This window comes from Heteronotia binoei, chromosome 11 (assembly GCF_032191835.1).
Source record: "Heteronotia binoei isolate CCM8104 ecotype False Entrance Well chromosome 11, APGP_CSIRO_Hbin_v1, whole genome shotgun sequence".
Lineage (NCBI taxonomy): Eukaryota > Metazoa > Chordata > Lepidosauria > Squamata > Gekkonidae > Heteronotia > Heteronotia binoei.
The window spans coordinates 48,550,169-48,570,998 of record NC_083233.1 but is presented as its reverse complement, the minus strand read 5'-3'; the positions used below and the strand labels follow the sequence as shown (position 1 = coordinate 48,570,998).

General features: G+C 43.4%; 1 protein-coding gene across 2 annotated transcripts in view; it reads left to right on the top strand.

The window, feature by feature from the left end:
* LOC132579560 (gamma-aminobutyric acid receptor subunit beta-4) overlaps window positions 1–20,830 on the top strand; it is a 98,268-nt gene that overhangs the window by 8,334 nt on the left and 69,104 nt on the right. For both annotated transcript variants that reach the window (XM_060250014.1, XM_060250013.1), the window contains exon 3: window positions 11,792–11,859. In XM_060250014.1, the coding sequence (XP_060105997.1) occupies window positions 11,792–11,859 (68 nt within the window). The remainder of the gene's footprint in view (window positions 1–11,791; window positions 11,860–20,830) is intronic.

Below are 20,830 nucleotides of genomic sequence, written 5' to 3'. Positions count from 1 at the left end.
AAAGTACGGTATAGAGAAATACAGTGAGGAAAGATACAGGTGCTGATGAAGGTATCTTTATGTTTGCCCCAAGAGGGAATGGGACAGGGAGTCTTAAACTCACTGTCTTCTTGTGCCATGATCCCTGTTCAACTTCGGACAATGGGCACCTGATTTTTAGAGAAAAAAAATTACTGGGAATGCCATTTATGAACTCCTAGCATATTGTCTGTTTGAGCTCCCATGAAATGAATACCTCTCTATGTATCAAGCCCTTGCATTCATCACAAGTAGGGAAGAGTCCCTCTCTGACACGAACCTCTTATCTGTCTCTCAATGGCAAAGCAGTAATCATGTCATGATTATGTGGCATAAGCCAAAGGCTGTGTGTGTGTCTCAAGAGCTCTGTGTGTGTGTGTGTGTGTGTGTGTGAGAGAGAGAGAGAGAGAGAGAGAGAGAGTTTGGGAGGATGTCTTTAGGGTTGTTAACTCTGGGTTGGGAAATTCCTGGAGATTTGGGTGGGGGCTGGGGAGAGATGGGCTTGGGGAGAGATGGGACCATACCATAGAGGGACAAAGCCATAGAGTCCGCCCTCCAAAGCAGCCAGGGGATCCAGTTGTAGAACTCCAGGCCTCACCTGGAAGTTGGCAACCCTAGTTCTCAAACATTATATATTGCTTTTCCAAGCATGGCTCTTTCATTTACCCAGTAGTAACTAGGGAAGATGGAGTATTAGAAAAAGATGACACTGTAAATGGAAGGTGGTACCCATTCTGCCTTCCTTTTCATTCTCACATTGACAGCAGGTGTTTCTGAGCCAACTGACTCTCTATAGCAGGGGTGGCCAAACTGTGGCTTGGGAGCCACATGTGCCTCTTTCACATACATTGTGTGGCTCTCGAAGCCCCCCCCCCCCATCGACTGGCTTGAAGACGGCATTTGTCTCCTGAAATCACTTCTCCAAGCCAAGCCAGCTGGCAGCTTGGAGAACACATTTAAAGTTAAAGTTGCTTTCTTTCTACCTCTCTCTCCCCCAATCTATTTTCCTTCCTTCCTTTCTTTGATGTTCATGTCTTACAGCTCTCAAAAATCCAGCATCTATTCTGTGTGGCTCTTGTGTTAAGCAAGTTTGGCCACCCCTGCTCTATAGCATCTATATAAGCACTCCTGAGGGTGCGGGGAATCTAGAGGCAAGCCAGGCTCTAACCCAAGAAGGGAACTGGACAGATATACTTGGCCTGAAGCTCTTTTGCCCATTCTGACCCAGCTTCTGTTTTTCCTCGACTAAACAGGCAGATAGTCTTGCAAAAGAAGAAGGGACAGAGAAGCCCCAATCCCTGGAGCTTTCAGATATCAGGCCAGAAAGATAGGAATAGGCTCAGCATCTGGACTTTGTATGAGGTAGAGATGCCAGCCTCTAGGTTGGACCTGGGGAGCCCCTGGAATTACAGCTCATCTCCAGACTACAGAGATCCCTTCCTCTGAATAAGACTGACACTTTGGAGGGTGGCCTCTATGGCATTGTACCCCACTAAGGTCCTTGTCCTCTCCAGTCTCCATTCCCAAATTTCCAGGAATTTCCCAACCTGGATCTGGCAACCCTCCCCTATCCCCCCCCTCCGCCAGTAGCCAGGGGGACCCAGCAACCCTAGCATGAGGATCTGGTTGATATAGCACCTTCCTCCACCATGTAAATAATGGAGAGCATACCTACATCATGTATGAAACAGGCTTTATGTGAATAGAAGAGTAGTAAATGCATTTGCAAAGCTGAATGATCCCTACAGAGGGGAACTTGGTATTTTCATATTCATGTACATATTCATTTAGCCAGGGTATATGCCGCCTCTCCAGAGAACCTGCCTGAGGCAGCTGACAGGATACAATGATAAAACAGCATAAAATTCATTAAAATTAACAAACTATTAAAGCCTTAGCAGCTAAAATCCCCAACCAGAGCATAAAACCACCATAAAAAATTATCAATCTAAAATGGTTCTCATAAAATAGACCTTATGCTACAAGCAGACTATAAAAACATTTTTAAATTTTAAAAAAACAGGGTACAAAGTAACATTTTGGCCTGGCATCTGAAAGAGAGAGTGTGTGTGTGCGTTGGTGCCAAGCAAGCCTCAAGGGGAGGGCATTCCACAAGCAAGGTGCCATCACTGACAAAGCCCTGGATCTGGTAGTCTCATTTCTACTGGTGGCAGAAGGATCTTAATTTCCAGGTGTGCAATGAGGCAGCATGGGAATCAACATCTTTTTAAAAATATTAGAAAGAAGAGGCACAACAGCTTTTGTTGAATGCAAAGGCAAGACCAGAGGTTGTGAAATCTCCTTCCTTAGAGGCTGCCAAGAAAAAAACCCAGAGATTTCAGACAGGCATGTTGGAAGAAGAAATGTTCTTCCCTCAGGGCAGGGGGAGTTTGGCCCCCAGCACTAGGATTGCTAACTGGGAAATTCCTGGAGATTTAAGTGTTGAACCTTGGAGGGGAGGTATCTGAGGGGGGTATAATGCCATAGAGCCCACCCTTCAAAGTGGTCATTTTATCTAAAGGAAATTATTGTTGTCTGGAGATCAGTCATAATTCTGGGAGTTCTCTAGGCCCCACCTGGATGTTGGCAACCCTGCATGATGGCTTTAGTTTATTTTTGTTCTTGGGGAAAGTAGGGGAATCATTACTGAAATAGAAACTGGCTTATCCCACAGCCACAGGGTGGGTGTGGAGAACAGATGCTAACTGAGAAGGCTCCCAGTGATGCCACCACTCCAGTCAACAAGCATTTGGGAAATCTTGAGACCTTTTGGTGTGAGTTAAAGACTGGAATAGGGAGAGGCATAGAGGGAAAGCAAAAGATTTCCTCAGCGACATACTGAACCTGCCATACATTGCCTCAAGTATCTTCCACCCCTGCTTAAAATTCACTGTTTTTTGTAACAATTCCAGCCCTTCTAAGCAAATTAATCATGGGACAAAACATAACAGGAGCTGCAGTTAACTCTTTGAAAAGTCAGAGAGCTCCTTTCAAATACTTTTCTCTCACAGAATCCTCCAGCTTCTGGGCAACCTGAGAATATATTGCTGTCCTGGACTTCATCAAATTTGTCTGGTACCCTACCCTTTAAAACATATACCTCCTTAGGCTACTGGGCATCCTGCAACCATTCAGAATTAAGAATTTCATGGCAGCTCCATAGGCTGTGAGCTTTGGATAGCAACCCTGTAATTCTGTCAGCAAGGAGATTGCTCTTTGGAATAGAACTGCTTATATATAAATGGATGACCTGATCCTGCCTTCTTGCAGAAATTTGGCTAAATGGCTGAGGTTCTAGATTCTAAATCTTTTTACTTGGAAGTAAAATGAGGGGTGTGATAATTCGACAGAATCCTCCTCTGTCTGAACTGGTGATCATCTGCTCCTATATTTACCAGTTTTACTTCTTCCTGATTTTGTATCCTGTGATGGAGAGAGGTAGGAGCTCACAGGAGTGGAACTCCAGAACCTCTAAATTTTATTGTACTCTTTCTTTCTTAACCCCACTCCCCAATACTTGCTTCTGAGCTCCATTGTTCAAATCCCCTGTGAGAATTTTGCTGAACTCTAAGATTTGACAAACTTTCTAATATTTTCCCCCCACAAAAAATTGGGAAATAACCAAAACATAAAGCAGACAGATGTAAATCATCATGCCACTGTGACCACATAGGAGAAAGTAATTTAAAAAGTATAATGGGAGTAAGGTTTTATTATGACAATTATAATTCAAGAAGCATTTTAAGGTAAATGCTGAGCTGATATAATTTAGTACACCTTCTGGTGGTGTCAGGGTCTGTGGCATATGCAAATGAGTTGTGCTAATGAGCTCTGGCACCTCTTTTTCTACAGAATGACCCCTGGAGAGAGCTGTGGCACTGGTGATGTCAGGCCTTTTTGAGTGGTGGAAGGGGGGCTCTGAGAATCTCCTCTACCATTCTATGGAACGAGGGGCTTGACAGGATAGTTTTCTCTAGCTGGGGGTCAATGAGAGGAGTACGTTGGTTCTAAATTTACAAAGAATAGTGCATTATGAAGCCCCTCCAACTTCCCAGCTTAATGACTGAAAATAAATCTGAAACCCAGCCATGACAACACGTGCTAACGCAGAACTATAAACAAATGCCAACTGCAACGTGTGATTTCTTCATTAAAATTTCAAAAAGGAGAGGAAATACCTCCTTGTGGTTCCTCTGATAAATATGATGTGTCAACAATTTTTGTTTTGTTTTGGTTTTGGTGGATGTGTTTACAAATGCTTCCATGATTTTTTTGATGCTGCCTCGAAGTGGAAATGAAAAGAAGCACATGCATCAGCCCATTAAATGAATTGGACTCAGTATATTTTATTGAGCTCAACCAGGTGACTTCAGAAATCACAAATTTGGATGGGATAGCCAAGGATGCTGCAGTGCAGGCCTCTTTTTAAAAAAGATACTGTGCAGATCCTCTGCTTTGTTGGCCACAAAATCCTGCTGGCATAACACTTTGGGAGCCTGTTCCATCAACTGGCTGGCTAAGGTAGGGTCTGGGGTCTCAGAAATGAAGTCATTGGATCCACTGTAAATACAAAGAAGGGTACAGAGATAATGATAAGGAGAGAGGAGGTAGTCATAACAACCTTCAGAACATTTCTGTTGCACCAAACGGGTATCTCTCATGACTGAGTTGGACTTTTCTTTTCATTGGGTAAGGAAGGAAACAATGTTCCCCTCTGCCACATCCAGCATTCAACACAGTGCAAAGGTTGTTTATTTTTTAATTTTTATTTTCTTCAAATAATTTTTATTTCCCCCAAGGGGGCCCAAAGCAGCTGACGTAATTTTTCTCTTATACATTGTATTGTCTCCGTGAGGTAGGTTAGACAATGGGTGCATTCATACTACACTAAATAATGCCTTTTGCAACTGGATTTTTACTGTGTAAGAATAGCAAAAATGCAGTTGCAAAAGGCATTGTTTACTGTAGTGTGACTGGACCAAGACTTCTATGGCACAGCAGAATTTTCAGCTTGGGTCTCGCAGATTCTAGCTTGACATTTGTACTATGACACACAATGGCTCTGTCTAAGTCCTGAAGAAAAGCAAGTGAAGATTCAAATCAGGGAGTTATGCCCCCCCCATCAAAATTAGACAGAACCAAACCTGAACAGAAGGATAGCAAAAACCTCATGGTTGCCTTGAACCTGAACTGGAACTGAGCCCTTAAACACAAATCCATACCAATAGTTGGTACAAAATAAGAACCTCATGAGGTTCTTTTGATTAGACAAGCCCCATCTTTTCAACCTGACAGAGACCGGTGAAAAATATTACGTTTTCCAGAGGAAAAGAGGAGACAATCCAGGAGTGTGGGGAGGGTTTAGTTCTTGGATTGGTAAATTATTTTGTTTCCTTCATTACTTTGACCTCAAGTGCAAACAGCTTTTCTCAGCTAAAGACGAAATAAAATCTAATTTAATTAAACTGTCGGCTAGTGGGACATTTCCATAAACTTGGATTTGAACTTATGTCTGGAATGGTTTTCAGTCAGAACCATATGACTAGTTCAGATTATATGTCAAATCTTCTTTGAGTGTTCAGAGTTCCAGGAAGTGAGTTATTTGTTCGGAGAAAGGGCCACAAAAGTGTTGGCCCCTAACTGAATCCTTTGATCAATGCATCTCTTCTTGAAAGTGAAAATAAAAAGTCTTGCCTCACTAGAGAAAACCAAAGTGTGCAAAGTTCAGCCATTTGTTTCCACCAACAACTGTAAACCAAGGCTGGAGGCACTTACATGGAGGCACCATTGAACTATCATTGCTAACAACTATTGTTAAAACTAAACTCCTTGAACTTGTCTAATCCTCTTAAAAAGCAACTCTGCTAATGGCTATCGCCCCATATCTTAGGGTTCCATAAGCAAATGTATGAAGAAGCATTATCTTTTATCCACCCGGAGCCCCCCCACTAATCAGCTTCAGGGGGATCTCAGCTCCTAGTACTGGGAGAAAGGAATGCCTTTATCTGTGCTGCAGAGATGCATAGTTTTTAGAAATTTCTATTTCTTTCTCCCTCTCTAGCCATCTTTTCTTCTAAACTAAAAAAACCTGAAACATATTAGACTTTTCTTGTAGGAAAGTGCTCTAAGCCTTTGATCCCATTAAACAAAGTGGGACTTACTTCTGAGTAAATACTCTTAGGTTCCATCTATATGATGCCCTTCTGTCATTTTTTAGCAGCAGTATATCCTTCTGGAAATGGGATAGCTAGAATTGTATTTGATATTTTAAGTGTGGCTGTATTTATGTAATGGCATTCATGCTGGATTTTTTTTCCAGTGCTAGGAGAGATGAAAAAGAAAAATACCTGAAACGAGCTCAAATTATATTTTCTATTCCTGCAATGCCAGTTGATGTAGAATGAATTTCTGTCCCTACATATTATCTCCGTCCACTCAGTTGTCAGATATGATTGACATCATTCTGGATGATTTGGCATGAGTGCATTCAAATGGCATGTTTTTTTTAAAAAGTCTTAAATATTCATTTTATAGGAGCTACACTGCAGCTGTAATGAGTTTCGTATTAATAATTCCATATAAAATGCATCGGAACCAGTTCAAAGCTGTTGAATCAGCGACCAAACCATTATTTCAAAGTTAATGTCTGAACCAGAACTGAACTGGAGAATGTTTTAAAAATGCTAATGAAGAAGCAGGAAAGCGGCTGAAATTTGTAATAATTTGACTCTGCTTCAAAGGCTGTCAGGCAGGTGACTCCAGCCTGATCAATTTGCTGTAAAGACCACAGACCCACCTACTTGGATTGTGGTTTGTCAGGAAGAAGGGAAAATGCTCTTGCTCAGTCAGGTTTATTTCCCCGGCTAACTCAAGGGTCAGAGAGGGTAATGACACCACAAACCACATTCAGATCTCCAACCTAAGATTCTGACTTGCTGTCATGAACTTACTGGGTGGTCTTAGGCAAGGTTCTTACTCCCAGCTCCCTTTCCCCACTACCAAATGGGGTTTAATAATGTACACTTGTCTTCCAGGAATGGGAGGGAAAGTAGAATGATACAGCCTGATCTTCTTAGATCTCAGAAGCAAAGCATGATCGGTACTTGGAAGGGAGGCCACCAAAGAGGACTCTGCAGAGCAAGGCAATGGCAAACCACTTCTTCTTTTCAACTGCCTTGAAAGCCCCTTGCTGGGGTTGCCATAAGTTAGCTGCAACTTGATGACATTCCACACACACACACACCTGCACGCATGCACACACACATGTTCCAGGGTTATTGTAAAGACTGTAACAAGACAATATTTGCTCAGCACTTTGAACATGGGCAAGTGCTATACAAATGCTAACAATGAATATTAGTATTTAATGGCATATCATAGCCTGAATTACTTTTGCAGACATGTCTTAATCTGGTGCGGTTTGAAGGGTTTTTGTAGTTGTTTTAATTTGATGGTTTGCGTTTGATTGCATGAATTTGGGCTGTTTGTGTGATTTGTTTACATATGGATGAAATTAAATATATTTTTTTAAAAATGTTGTTGCTTTGAGTATTTGCTCAGAATAAAAGCTAATGCCTGTACATGAATAAATAAGTGAATGCAATTTTACATGATGCTCAGCAACAGGGTATATTTTGGACAATAGTGGGGCTTTTTTACCTCCAGGTGTTTTTTGCATTTCATTACAGGATGGATTTTTGCTTCTGCTCTGATTGCTATATGTGGGGATTGAGAAAGGATTTCCTCAGAAAGCCATAGCTTGGGTTGCCAGGTAACCTTGGCCACTGGTTTGTGTGTATGGTTGCCAATTCCAGGTTGGAAAATTCCTGGAAATTTGGGAATGAAGCTTGGGGAGGACAGGGATCTCAGCAGGGTAGATGCCAAAGGGTTCACCCTCCACATCCATTTCCTCCAAAGGAACTGATCTCTGTAGTTTGGATATAAACTGTGACCAGTTTCACACTAGGGCTTGTTCTGAGTGGAGAGCCCTTTTGATCCTGGTGCTTTGCTCCATTTTTGCACAGGTTGCCCCAGAGCTGCGAGTTGGTGCACCATTCTCTCGTGGCAAGCAGAAACCGCTTGGAAGAGGATCCTGCTTGCTGCTGAAGAGCACTGCACCAACTTGCAGCTCCAAGGCAACTTGTGTGAAAACGGAGAGAAACCCTGGGAGCAAAAGGGCTCTCCACCCGGAACAAACCTCATGCAAAATTGGTCTGTAATTTTGGGGAATCCCCAGTACCCACCTGGAGGCTGGCATCCCTGATAAGCTAGAAGCTCTCTTGCCTTCCCTTGCAGTGCATAGTTTGGATGCCTGAACTGGCCCTAACTAGGTTGTTAGGAGGTATACTAGTAGGAGGGCAGAAGACTCATGGCTTGAGTGCTGGTGAATTTGTAAGCCCCTAAACTGAGTATTTGGTTGTAGCGATTGTTGTTGTTGTTGTTTCCAGATTCAATCAGTAAATAGATTAAAATCATGCAATGTTTTAAGATAGGTTGACAGTGGTTGCATGAATAAATACATTACTTGTGACAAGAGTTCATGAGAGTAGTCCAGGAAGTTTGCCAGCATGGTAGCCCTTGGCTACACTAGACCCTTTCCCTGCCTCCTCTATCCTAGCTGACAGCACCTCCATATTAGCAAGGCTTGCTTTCTCATAATGAGGACTAGAAACATGTCTCTTTTAAAAACATGTTTTCTGCTTATTAATACATTCAAGGTTGTTATATCTATTGCTAGAGTCCTTCACACTCGTTATCTCAGTAATCTCTACAACTGCCTGCAAAGTTGTCCATTATTATAATCCCTTCATGACTTGCCTAAAGCCCTTGACTGAGACTTTGTGGCTGGATAAGACTTAAAACTGGGATTCCTAATTGCAGCAAGTCTCATTCTTAAACTCTGTGGCTCATTTGTGAATTAAGTTTCTACATGGTAGCAATTGCAGATTGAATCTTGACTTCTGAAATCTGGGACTGAGTTATAGATCTAGGACCACCTTTCCCCATTCTGTGATAGAAAGAGCAACTTTCTGCCCACCAGCTACCACCATGAGAGAGCAGAGGCCCTCTTCCTCCAGGTGGTGATAATAATAACAATGACATTTATACAATTATGCCTAGCCCTTCATTTCTTTTTCATTAATTCCTTTTTCATTGGTTTCGTATGAAACACATTTCTGGCTGTATCTTCCTTGTTTTCAGTCCAATTCTGATTTTTATAAAAGTGGTTGTAATCCTCACACAGGCAGTCAGGCTTTCCATGTCTCTGACATACAGAAGAGAGAATATCAGTTGTATGTATTACTTGTAGTGTGGGTAAAAAGCAGACATTTGGAAACCTATAGAAGGCAGGCAGCCTTGAAAGTGGATACTTTGGTAACCCAAAAAAGGCAGGCAGGTATTGATGGGGAAGAGAGTGTGATCTGCCACTCAAAAAGGGAAGTGGCATAGCAGAGCGCCAGCAGTGTGAGAGCAACCCCATTGAATAGAGTGGGAGCAGGGTCTTGAGTTTACTTCATTAGGATTGCTTTCTAAATCCTATTTTGGTGTCAGGCAGAACTTTTAATCATTGTTCAGACATTAGGCATGAGTGCTGAGTGGGAAACACTAATTGGAATAGTAGTGTCTGGTAGAAATCACTTAAAACGCGTGTGTGGCCCAATGAGTGACACACGCAGAAGCAGGCAAACTGACTATTCATGTTTGTACACTCAGTATGAGTAACACACAAGAATTCCGTATTTGTATGTGCTGCAAATAATCACTGGAATGCACAACACTAATAGGAATGTGTACTCAGACATGAACGGAAAATCTGAACGGAAGTCTTTAATATATTTAATGTATCTAATGAGACTGATGCAATTAACAACAATCAGCAATTTACCCTGAGAAATATCTGTTATTCTAGAGATCCTCTCCTTTACACAGAAGCAAAGGCAACAAGAGGGATAGCAGCAGATGACCTAAGTGTCAGGAGCATCTTCAAACAGGTGTTCCTACCACAGATGATCTTCCCAACTGATGTTTCTGTATGCCTCATTTCCACTCCAATCATTGAATTGGCTTTCTGACTTTTGGAGGGCCCTGCTCCTTTCCCAGCATGCACATATTGAGTACTGTGATGGCTTGTAAACCATTTGGGCTAGAACCATTTTTTTCTGATTCTACTGTGGCCTTGGATGAATACAATTCCTGCTTGTAAGTTCCAAATGTCTTTGCATTTGAATTGTTGTCACGGAAGACAGTGTAGCATTGTTTTTCAGCAAATATATTAAGAGCGCTTTGCATACTTTGGGGGGCAGGAAGTTAAAAGCCACATAGAAGCCGTTGGAAACATTTTACTGACTAACAATACTATATAAGCAGAAATGGGCCTCATTTGTTTTCTGTTCCTTTAATCCCTATCAAAGAGTTTGAATGAAATTTCATCCAGCCTAGGTTATTATAAATGTGAAACCAGAGAGCTCACGGGTATGAGTAAGGTATATAGGAGAACACTCCATGAGATCTTTAACTAATATATATTGAAAACATTATTTTAAACAATATTTTAAATCACAATATTTCCACATTAATTTGAAATTATTTCACAGTCCATTTTACAACATAAAATGTTTTTCTTCATTTGTAAGACTTCCTGAAGTCCAATTCTAAATGGCAGCTCTCTCCCCTCACCAAACTCAAATTTCCCCAGTTTCTGCCCCAAAATCTCCAAGAGTTTCCCAACTGAGAATTAGCAACCCTATTCCATAGGCAAGTAACTGGGGGGACCATTGCTTATAAAAGAACAAAAAAGCTTCCTTCCCCACCACCACCTAATGATAACTAGTGGAGAAACTGAGGAAAGAAAGCCTTATTAGGAAAAACCTCTTCTGTTGCAAGATCTGCTTTAGTCTGCTGATTGGAATGGTTCCCTGTCAGTTTCACTATCTCCTGACTCTCCCCCCACCCATCTCTTTGAGTCTGAATATCTGAACTCTCTACAAAACTAATATCCCTGTCAGTTACCTTGCATTTTTTTTTTGTTATAATGTCAATAACAAATAGGATTTTGGTTCCCCCCCCATTCATTAATACATATCCTTAATTTGAAATGCCTTGCAATTGTCCCTGCACCCCTCCCTCCAATGAAGCTTGAGGAATTGCAGACCCTCTTTGGCCAGGCATCCCAAAAGTTAGGGAGCTGCTGTGGGAAAGGTCCCTCCTATTCCTGCAGGTTTACACACTAGTCTAAGTAGAAAGGAATTTAATGGGTCTTTGCTGGTCAGCTGTTGCAAGGAAAATTGGAAGGAAGCTCTTTTGATTTTTTTACTGGGAGGGAGAAGGAATGATTAGGGGACAGTACTGAGCCCACTGGCTGTGATGAAGCTTACTCAGCACTCTCTCTTTGGCTTTAGAAAAGAAATTAGCCCCCCAGTAATGTCCTTGCTATCTAAAATACCTGCCCATTTTGCTTATTTCTTACTTAGTGCTTACAGCAGAGGCATGACTAGATCACAGGCCTGATCAGGCCTCAGATTCAGCGGGAGCTCACAGGAGCACAGTTCCTGAACCTTTCTGAGAGTTCCACCTCCTCCTTCCCACCATGTCCATTGAATAGTAGGTGCAGCTGCATAACAGTCCTGGATGAGCTCCACCACCTATTTTTCTACAAAATGACCCCTGGGCCTGATACTTTGCTTGCTATGAATATTTGGACAGGTTCTAGAACATTGATTGCCAGTAAACTCAGCCATATGCAGGGACTAACCCTGTGTCTTGTGTATTTCAGGTAACCCTGTTACAGTGGGAATGAGCATCCGTATTTCAAGCATTGATCAAATTTCAGAAGTCAATATGGTAAGTATATAAAAGGCAATAGAATACACATATTGCTGGAATCTGAGTTATGGTTAGGGATCGTGTTAGGGGCATACAGCTGAATGTGTGCAGAACTCCCTCTTCCTGTGATCAGGAACTCTGGTTTCCCAAGGTTATGAACTGCAGAGAGAGAGAGAGCCCTAGTTGTATCTAATAGTAGGTGTCTAGGCTCTGTACAGAAGTTCACCTGGTTGTATGCATCTCAAGAATGGTTTCATGGCTCCCCCCCACCCACAGCCTCCCCAATGACTTCACATACCTTGGACATGTCTTCTGAAATAGGCTTTTAAAGTTTATTTTACTTTCTGTCCAAGAATTGCTTATTCCAATATGGAATTTGTACACAACCCATGCAGTTTGCAATAACCACATAAATATCTCTTTGTATTTTCAATTACATTTTTCCCCTCCAGTTGGAAACAAATGTTCCAGTTGAGAGTGGGTTCTGTAGAATGTGTCCCAAGGCCTAGGTGGCCCTACACAGCCTCTGTGCTCCTCACCTCCTGGCCAAACCAGGTTATCTCCCATCTGGAAAATGGTGTAGTGGGAGGGAGGGAGGGAGGGAGGGAAGGGGAGCTGGCTTGGAGAGAGCAGAATGAAGGCCAGAGGCTCAGTTCATTTTGGTTTGGGGATTTTCTGCTATTAAGTGTTAAATCACTGAGGGACCGGAATTAATCCTCTTGGATTTGTGTGTTTGACATTGTATTGATCACCTTTCCTCAGCCTGGATATCTGCACAAAGCTAGATAAAACTTGCCATGTTCTTTGTGATCTCTCTAGCTTGCTTTTTCTGCTACATGGGGAAAGGTGGGGTGGCATCTTTCCTATCTTTGCAGGCTTTAGGGGTAAACGTTTCCGAATGTACTTCTGGCTTACATAAAATGTTCCTCCTCCATTTTTCAGTAGTGGATTCCTGATTAATGGACTTTAGTGGTTGGTTATCACTCTAAGCCCCTAGAATTTGAGTCATACTCCACTTGTCTTCTCAGAAGGAGGCTGAAAGAGTGATTTTTGCAGACTTAAATGTGAATTGAGAAAGACAGGGTGTTTTTGAGGCTGGACCTGTATGGAAAAATTAGCTACCAGAAGGTGTTTGTCTAGCAAAAGCAGTTTCTAGAACTGATGTTATTATAGTATTATGTGGCTTTGGGACTGGTACTCCATTTCCACAGACTCCAGCTTCACAAAGAGCATCTCCAACCCTCTCAAAGTGGACCAGAGCACTGCAGTTCCTTACCCATTAAATGTGCAGGCCCAATTATAATGGCTCAAAAGAGAGTTTATTTTGAAAATACAGTTATAGAAATGAAGATGGATCTAGCTGCACAGTAGGAAGACAAGGCAGTTGCTGGGCCTTTGGGTTGTTTTTTTCAACATAAGAACCTGTGGGGGAGGGGACAGGGTCCATCACGTGCAGTGGCACCCATAGAACACTTACATTCAAGGCTGAAAGACCAAGATTTCCTCTAGCATTAGCTTTTAATTGCAGGCACAGAACCCCAGGAAACCACATGAGCCTGAAGCCAAATGTCTTAACTGCTATGGGCTACAGCAGAGGCCACTTCCAGGCTGTTGCTGGAGCCTGAGCCCCTTCATTCTTGCATACTTTCCAGCCCATTGAATGGGTAGAATCTTCTCAATGGGGTACTCCTCTCAGTTTGGCCTCTTGCATTCTCCCCATACTTATTCTGCCATTTAGAATAGCCTAGGCTAGATAGTTCTAAGGGAAATCAACCCTGACTGTTCCCTGGAAGGTGAGATGCAGAAGCTAAAGCTTTGGGTGACTTTGGTCACCAAATGAGAAGGGAGCACTCATTGAAGAAGACCCTAATGTTGGGTAAGACAGAAGGCAAAACAAGAAGGAGATAGCAAAAGATGAGATGGCTGAACAGTGTTACTGATGTAACAAACATGAATTTGAGTGGACTTCGGAGGATGGTGGAAGACCATCCTGGTGAGACTTGGTCCATGGGGTCACAAAGAGTCGGACTTGACTGTGCGACTGAACAACAAAAAGGCTAGATAGAGTGGGTCATGCTAGGGTTGCCGGTTCTAGAATTGGAAATACATGAAGATTTGGGGGGTGGAGCCTGAGGTGGGCAGGGTTTGGGGACGGGAGGGATTTCAACGGGGTATAATGTCATAGAGTTCACCTTCCAAAGTGGCCATTTTCTCCAGGTGAACTGATCTTTGTTGGCTGGAGGTTGGCAACCCTGGTCATGCTAGAGGAGATGTGGCACACCTGTCAGCTGTTCTTAGACATACAATGCAATCCTAAGCAAGAACACACAAAAACAAATCCTATTGTGCTCAATGGTACTTACCCTCTAGTAAGCATGCTTAGAACCATGCAGAGCCATTATAAGTAAAACTACACCATTCTAATTTAGTAGGTGGTATCCTGAGTGTGTCTGTATTTTCCTTTTGGTCTTTGTGTCTTACATACCAACCACAACATTCACTTATTCCCTCGCTTGGCATCTGCAGGCAGAGACAGAGCAAGAGCATCAGAGAATGAGCAGTGCTGTTGGAGCACATGGGTGTTTGGTGTGGCCCACAGGCCAGCTGGGAACAGCCAAGATGGTCCCCCTGACAAAGATGTTCTATTAATGCCAGACTAAAAATTCTGTGAAATTAACTCAAGGTGAATATATTCTACTTCATGAAGGACCAGGAAAGAAGGATTGTCTTCCCTTCCCTTCCCTTTCCTGCCCCAAGGCTTCCAGGAGAAGTAAAGGTTTAAAAAGGTAAAGGTAGTCTCCTGTGCAAGCACCAGTTGTTTCTGATTCTGGGGTGATCTTTCATCATGACGTTTTCATGGCAGACTTTTTATGGAGTGGTTTGCCATTGCCTTCCCCAGTCATTTACACTTTACCCCCAAGCAAGCTGGGTGCTCATTTTATTGACCTTGGAAGGATGGTAGGCTGAGTCAACCTTGAGCCAGCTTCCACTGGGATTGAACTCAGGTCATGAGCAGAGCTTGGACTACAGTACTGTAGCTTACCACACTGCACCATGTGGCTTTTTCCAGGAGAAGTACCAGTTCAAAATAGCAGGGTCCTCAACCAGGGGATGGGAGCTGCTCTTCCGATCAGCATGCAAAATGTTCTCATTTCTTAGGGGTCTTAAAGAAACCAGCACTACCTTCATCTCTCTAGTTCTGAAGGGCAGAAGTATCTTGATTTGTTTTCACCTTTGTAGGGTTGCTGGCAATGTTTCCTCTAAGCTGCAGAGTCTTGTGAGCAAAAATTCTACTTTGTGAGCTACTGGCATTAAAGTTGTGAGCTACTGCATAAATTAGTGTGCTCTGGGACCATTTTTCCTGAGCTAAGACAAAAATGTGTGAGCTGGAAACTAAAAATCTGTGAGCTAGCTCACACTAACTCAGCTTAGAGGGAACACTGCTGCAACCCCCAACTGACATGCAACATTGTGATAGAACCTTTCAAATGGGATCATGCTGTGAGGTGGGACACGCTTGTTCTTTGTCGGTGGGAAAGGAGACAAAAGAGCCAAGCTCTTCTGCCCACTGACTAGATAACAGAGCAAGTTCTGTTCAAAGGAGTGCTTTAAATTGTGTGCAATCTCTTAATCAGTTGTAGGAAAGTAGACCTCTGGGACCCTCAGCTTGTTCTAGCTATCATGGTAATGAAAGGAAGGTTTAAAGAATGGAGCTTCCTTGCCCAGCTTGGCTACTGGTCTCTCCCACACAGCCTCTTCTCTGGAGACGCATTACTGTCCCACTCCTTGCTAAAAAGTTTCAAATCCAGCAAACTCCACCATAGCACAGAAATGCAGCAATTCCATCTTAAATAATTGTCTGTGGCCAATTGTGGAAACCTTAAAGGGGAAGAAAAGACAGCAAACTGTGCTAAGTCCTCTTGGTTTGGTTTCCAAATTTAAGAACATAAGAGAAGCCATGTTGGATCAGGTCAATGGCCCATCCAGTTCAACACTCTGTGTCACACAGTGGCCAAAAAACTTATTTCAGTAGAGATGGGTTGGGAACTCCAGTTCAGTCAGGGATACAGTCTTGCCTCATCCCCTGGTCTGCATCAAGGCACAGAGATAAAGCTTGGGTCATGTTGCTTGAGTATGGTTTTTTGAGATTGGGTAGCCAAATATGGCATCACCTCCATCACTAGCCAGTGCAGCTACCAGCAGGGTTGAAAAGTGGCGCTAGGTTAAAGTATCCAATGGGGTTGCTAACTCAGGGTTTAGAAATACCTGGAGATGTGAAGGTGAGGTCTAGGAAGAGGTCTAGGGTGAGGTCTGGTAGGGTGAAATCTAGGGAGGTTTAGGGAGGGGAAGAACCTCAGTAGGGTATAATGCCATACAGCCCACCTTCCAAAACAGCCATTTTCTCCAGGATAAGTGAGGTAAGCATTTTAAATAAATAAATAATAAATAAATGATCTATGCAGTCTGGAGATCAGTTGTAATTCCAGGAAATCTCCAGCTCCCACCTGGAAGATTGCAACCATATGAGCAGATGTGTTCCTTCCTACCTGTGGGGGCTAGGACTTTTATTGTAGCAGGAACTCCTTTGCATATTAGGCCACAGACCCCTGATGTAGCCAATCCTCCAAGAGCTTACAGGGCTCTTAGTACAGGGCCTACTGTAAGATCCAGGACTGGCTACATCAGGGGTGTCTGGCCTAATATGCAAAGGAGTTCCTGCTGCAAAAAAAAAGCCCTGGTGATGGGTAATGGTGGTTTGCATTGAACAGCTGTCTGTTTTATACTTCCAGCATTATGCAGGGTACCCCCGTATCCAGGCACAGAAGACAGCCTTTCTCCATACTGTGGGCAAAGAGGCAATAAATTAAGGGTGCACAAGCCAGAGAGTTGCCATGGAGACAGACTAGCTTCTTTTGTTGCACAGTTCCTTGTAGTGCTGTTAATTCACCTCCAAGTATCCATTCCTGCATCAGAGGCATTCCCCCTTCAGGTCTCGAGCACTACCAGGCAGTACACTGTTTAGCTCCCCCAAGGCGAGGGGCTCCTTCCAGTTGGCTATGAAGGAAGCTATTTCCTGTCCTCTGAATCTGACGCTTGCGATGTGCATGTGGTCAGCAAAGGAGGACCTGTTTCTTTACAACTTTTTGCCTATAAAAGATGCCCTACTGATATCCAGGGGGCAGGGCCTGGCTCTTTTCAATCTTGCCATAACAGGTGTCTTACAAAGGATAAATATTAAAATATAATTGTTAACAAGGCTTTTTTTGAAGAAAAAGCCCAGCAGGAACTCATTTGCATAGTAGGTCACACCCCCTATGCCAAGTTAGCCGGAACTGCATTCCTGCTCAAAATCAGCCCTGATTGTTAATATTAATATCTCAGCATCATCAACAAGCAGGACCAGGAGAGTTTTGTGAATTTGGGTCACTGGTCAGATTGCTGAGCATCTCATCTTCCATGAATCCAAGGAGTGAGTCTCTGCATCATGGAGATGAAGACCCTACATTTCAGGGATTGTTACAACCCTCTATTCTGATCCATATAGCCCAGTTACCAAGAAGATAGTTTGTCCCTTTACACACTCTCCTAGAAATCCCATCCTACCTTCTCATTCCCAGTGGTCCTGATCAGAATTCCATAATCTACATTTTCTTTCTTTTAAAGAAAAAGAACATTTTTAGAATGACAAAACTGCAACAAGGTTGGCAGCTGTATCTCAATTAGATGCTTATTATATATGTGCATATTTATACCCTGCTTTTCTCCCCAATAGGGGCCCAAAGGACCCAAAAGCATTGTTCTCCCCTCTGCTATTTTATCCTAACACAACAACCCTATGAGGTAGGTTAGACTGAAAGAGAGTGACTGGCCCAAAGTCAACCAGTAAATTTCCATGGCAAAGCAGGGATATGAACCTGCACCTCCCAGGTGTAATCAGCTGCTCTAGCCACTATGCAATTTAGACTGCAGAATTTTGAGCTGACCCAAACACATGTGGGTTTTAAGGCTCCTGGAAATTTTGGAGCATCTTCCAAGTTCTTCAAAGCCAAGGCAGCTCCTGCTTGGTGCTGTGCATACTGCAATGCTTGACCCCACTCTGAATTGTAGATACCCTGCCTCAGACAGAATTGCCAACCTCCAGTAAAGGTTTCATTGAATGAGGGTAGTGTGTTGGCACTACCCTCATTCAATGAAATCTTTACTGGAGGTTGACAATTCTTGTGGAGTTGAAGTTCTCCATAACTTCCTCCCAGAAAGGTGCTCATTATTATCTCTGAGTCGTCCTGCACCACTATAACACCTCCAAATTGACAATAACCTGTGCTGTCTCAATAGCCTCTTACCCCCATGTCGAATGAAGGCCATATGAATTCTTAGGCTGGCTTTCAAAAGGGTATGGACATGAGCACTTACTCTGGAAGGAAAAAAATCAAGGGCTTATGTTAGTACCAGCTTCTATCTATATGAGACCAGCTGCACCGTATTTATCTCAGAGCAATTTTTATTCCACGTGTCAGGACATTGACTGGAGCTTTTGGGGTGAAGTGGGGGAAGGAGCTATGTGCAGGCAATACTGGGACAAAGCAGATTTAGGGAGCATTTCAGATGCAGTAGCTGCAATGGTTATCCTGGGAGAAGCAGCAGCCACTTGTGCTGCCAACAGGTCTACTTGGAATGTACTGAAGCAGAGCAAATGTCCCTGCTGCAAAAGAGCACAATCAAAAACAAATCTTGTCCTTCTGCTGTGCATGGGCAGAGCTGCCACTTGCTTTTGCCATTTGCCTCTTAGATTTATAGGCTGTTTTGGTTTTTTTTTTTTACAATGTTCTTAACACAGTTAACAGTTAAAGCAATAAACCATCAGAGAGGCTAGGCTCATGTTATAAAACATACAAGAAATGCAACATTAAAATCCAGGGCAAGAGGGACAGAGCATTGCTTCACCAGAGCTGCCTTATCCTTATGCTCTGGTGTGTCAAACACTTTCTGGAGTGGAACCACTGTCCTTGCCCATCCCACCCAGCCCCAGCTGACAACTGGCTCCTCCCACTTTTCACTTAGTTGGCTGAGGCAGGTGTAGGTTGCTGGTGGTTTGTACATCGGTTTGCAGCATGGCTTTACTGGAACCAGGTAAGGATAGGTAGGAGAATAGAACCATGCCATGCATCCCCTTTATTTTATGCATGTTTAGTCTGGGATAAGCCTAACGGAACTCAGTGAGGCTCACATCTGTGCAAAGGTGTTCTGTGCCTTAGTGTTCTGTGAATATAAACCAATTCACACATTACTAAATCTCTACATCACAGTGGAGCACATTGCAGGTTGCTTGGGGAATCTTAGGATATGAAAATAGCATGGGGAAGGGAAACTGAAGCCCCTTCTCCTCGTGCACCACAAGAACAATCAGAGTTGGGCTTGAGCACATCTGGGAAGAACAGCCAATGTACCTGTGATACAAAATCCTCATGGTGGATAGGGGAATTTTGTAACATGAACTGCCCCCAAAAGTTTCCAAAGAGACTTTTTAAATGTTTTAGGAAGGAAATAGATTAGCAAACCTACAATCTTTGCACATTTCAAGACATGGAGACTCCTGAGACAAGGGAATGGTGCTTCCGATTAATGTGCACCAAGGGTACTTTGACACTCCATAGCAAGTTACATCTGCGCTGGTGTCTCACCCATGCTCCATTTTTCAGGGAATGCGCCACACTCCATCCAGTGAGTTCTGCATTAGCTGAATCTCAAGCAATTACCCTTTAAGTTAAATCCTTGCCATCAAAAATTTCGCTGCAAAAAGGGTTCCCATGCCTGATTCAAATTTATCTCTTCCCAGTAGTGTATAAAGGTTCCCATGCCTGATTCAAATATATCTCCTCCCAGTAGTGTATAAAGGCTTTTGTGCCATTTTCTTCTTTCTGCACTGAATGATTCCATCCAATCATCATATAGTGAACATAAAAACATTCCATCACTACTTAGTCTAGTGACCCCCATTGGGCTGCCTGTAGGTGCCACAGTGCCTGCCAATGTCTTTCCTGATGCCCACTTTCTGCTGTGCTTTCTGACCTCATCCATGTTCCTTCCTTATCCCTTTTCAAGTTCCCTTCTTCTGTATCCTCCTTGGTGGTGTTCACACACTCTTCTTTCCTTTCCTGTACATTCTTTCTGTTTTCTTTCTCTGCTCCTTCCTTTTGAATCTCTCTGTCCTTAAGCCTTTTAGCCACCTTTGAGGTGTACTACAAATGATGGAAGAATGGAGAGGCTGTGGTGGCAGCAACAGGACTGACAGGAGATGACAGCTCTTTCCCCCAAAGTCCAGGCAATAGCTGAGCCTTCAAGGCCAAGGGGTGCCCAAATGTGCAATTCAGCTTACCTTTTGTTTTGTAAGGGGCAGGGCTTTTTTGTAGCAGGAACTCCTTTGCATATTAGGCCATACACCCCTGATGCAGCCTGTTATGTCTTGAAACATAAGAGAATGTACCACATGGCAATCGCTACAGAGGCGACCCAGGGAAACCCACGGGTCCCCGGATGTAGCTCGCTAGACGCCCCGCCCATCAAGATCTGTGGCGGGAAGTTTGACTGGCCAGGATTGGACTGGTCAGACTGGGGAGCAGTTCCGGGGAATGTATATAAGCGGGATCTGGCCCGCGTGTTCTCTCTCTTGTAATGTACCACCGAATAAAGCATGTGGCCTTCAAACCGTCTCGTGACTCAGTGCATTACAGTGGCGATGAGGATGGGATTCTAGCCAGGTAACTCCCGAAGAGAGACTTCGCTGAGCTGGTCGGAGACGAAGAAGGCACACTGTCGAGGGAGACAGAAGCACCTGCTGCCGCAGCCACCATGGCTAACCTGGGTGGAGCGATGGGTCATCTCAAAGAATTCAACCCCGCTAAACCGGAGAGGTGGGAGACCTACACGGAGCGAGTCGATTGCTACCTTCGAGCAAACATGATAACGGACGATAGCCATAAGAGAGACG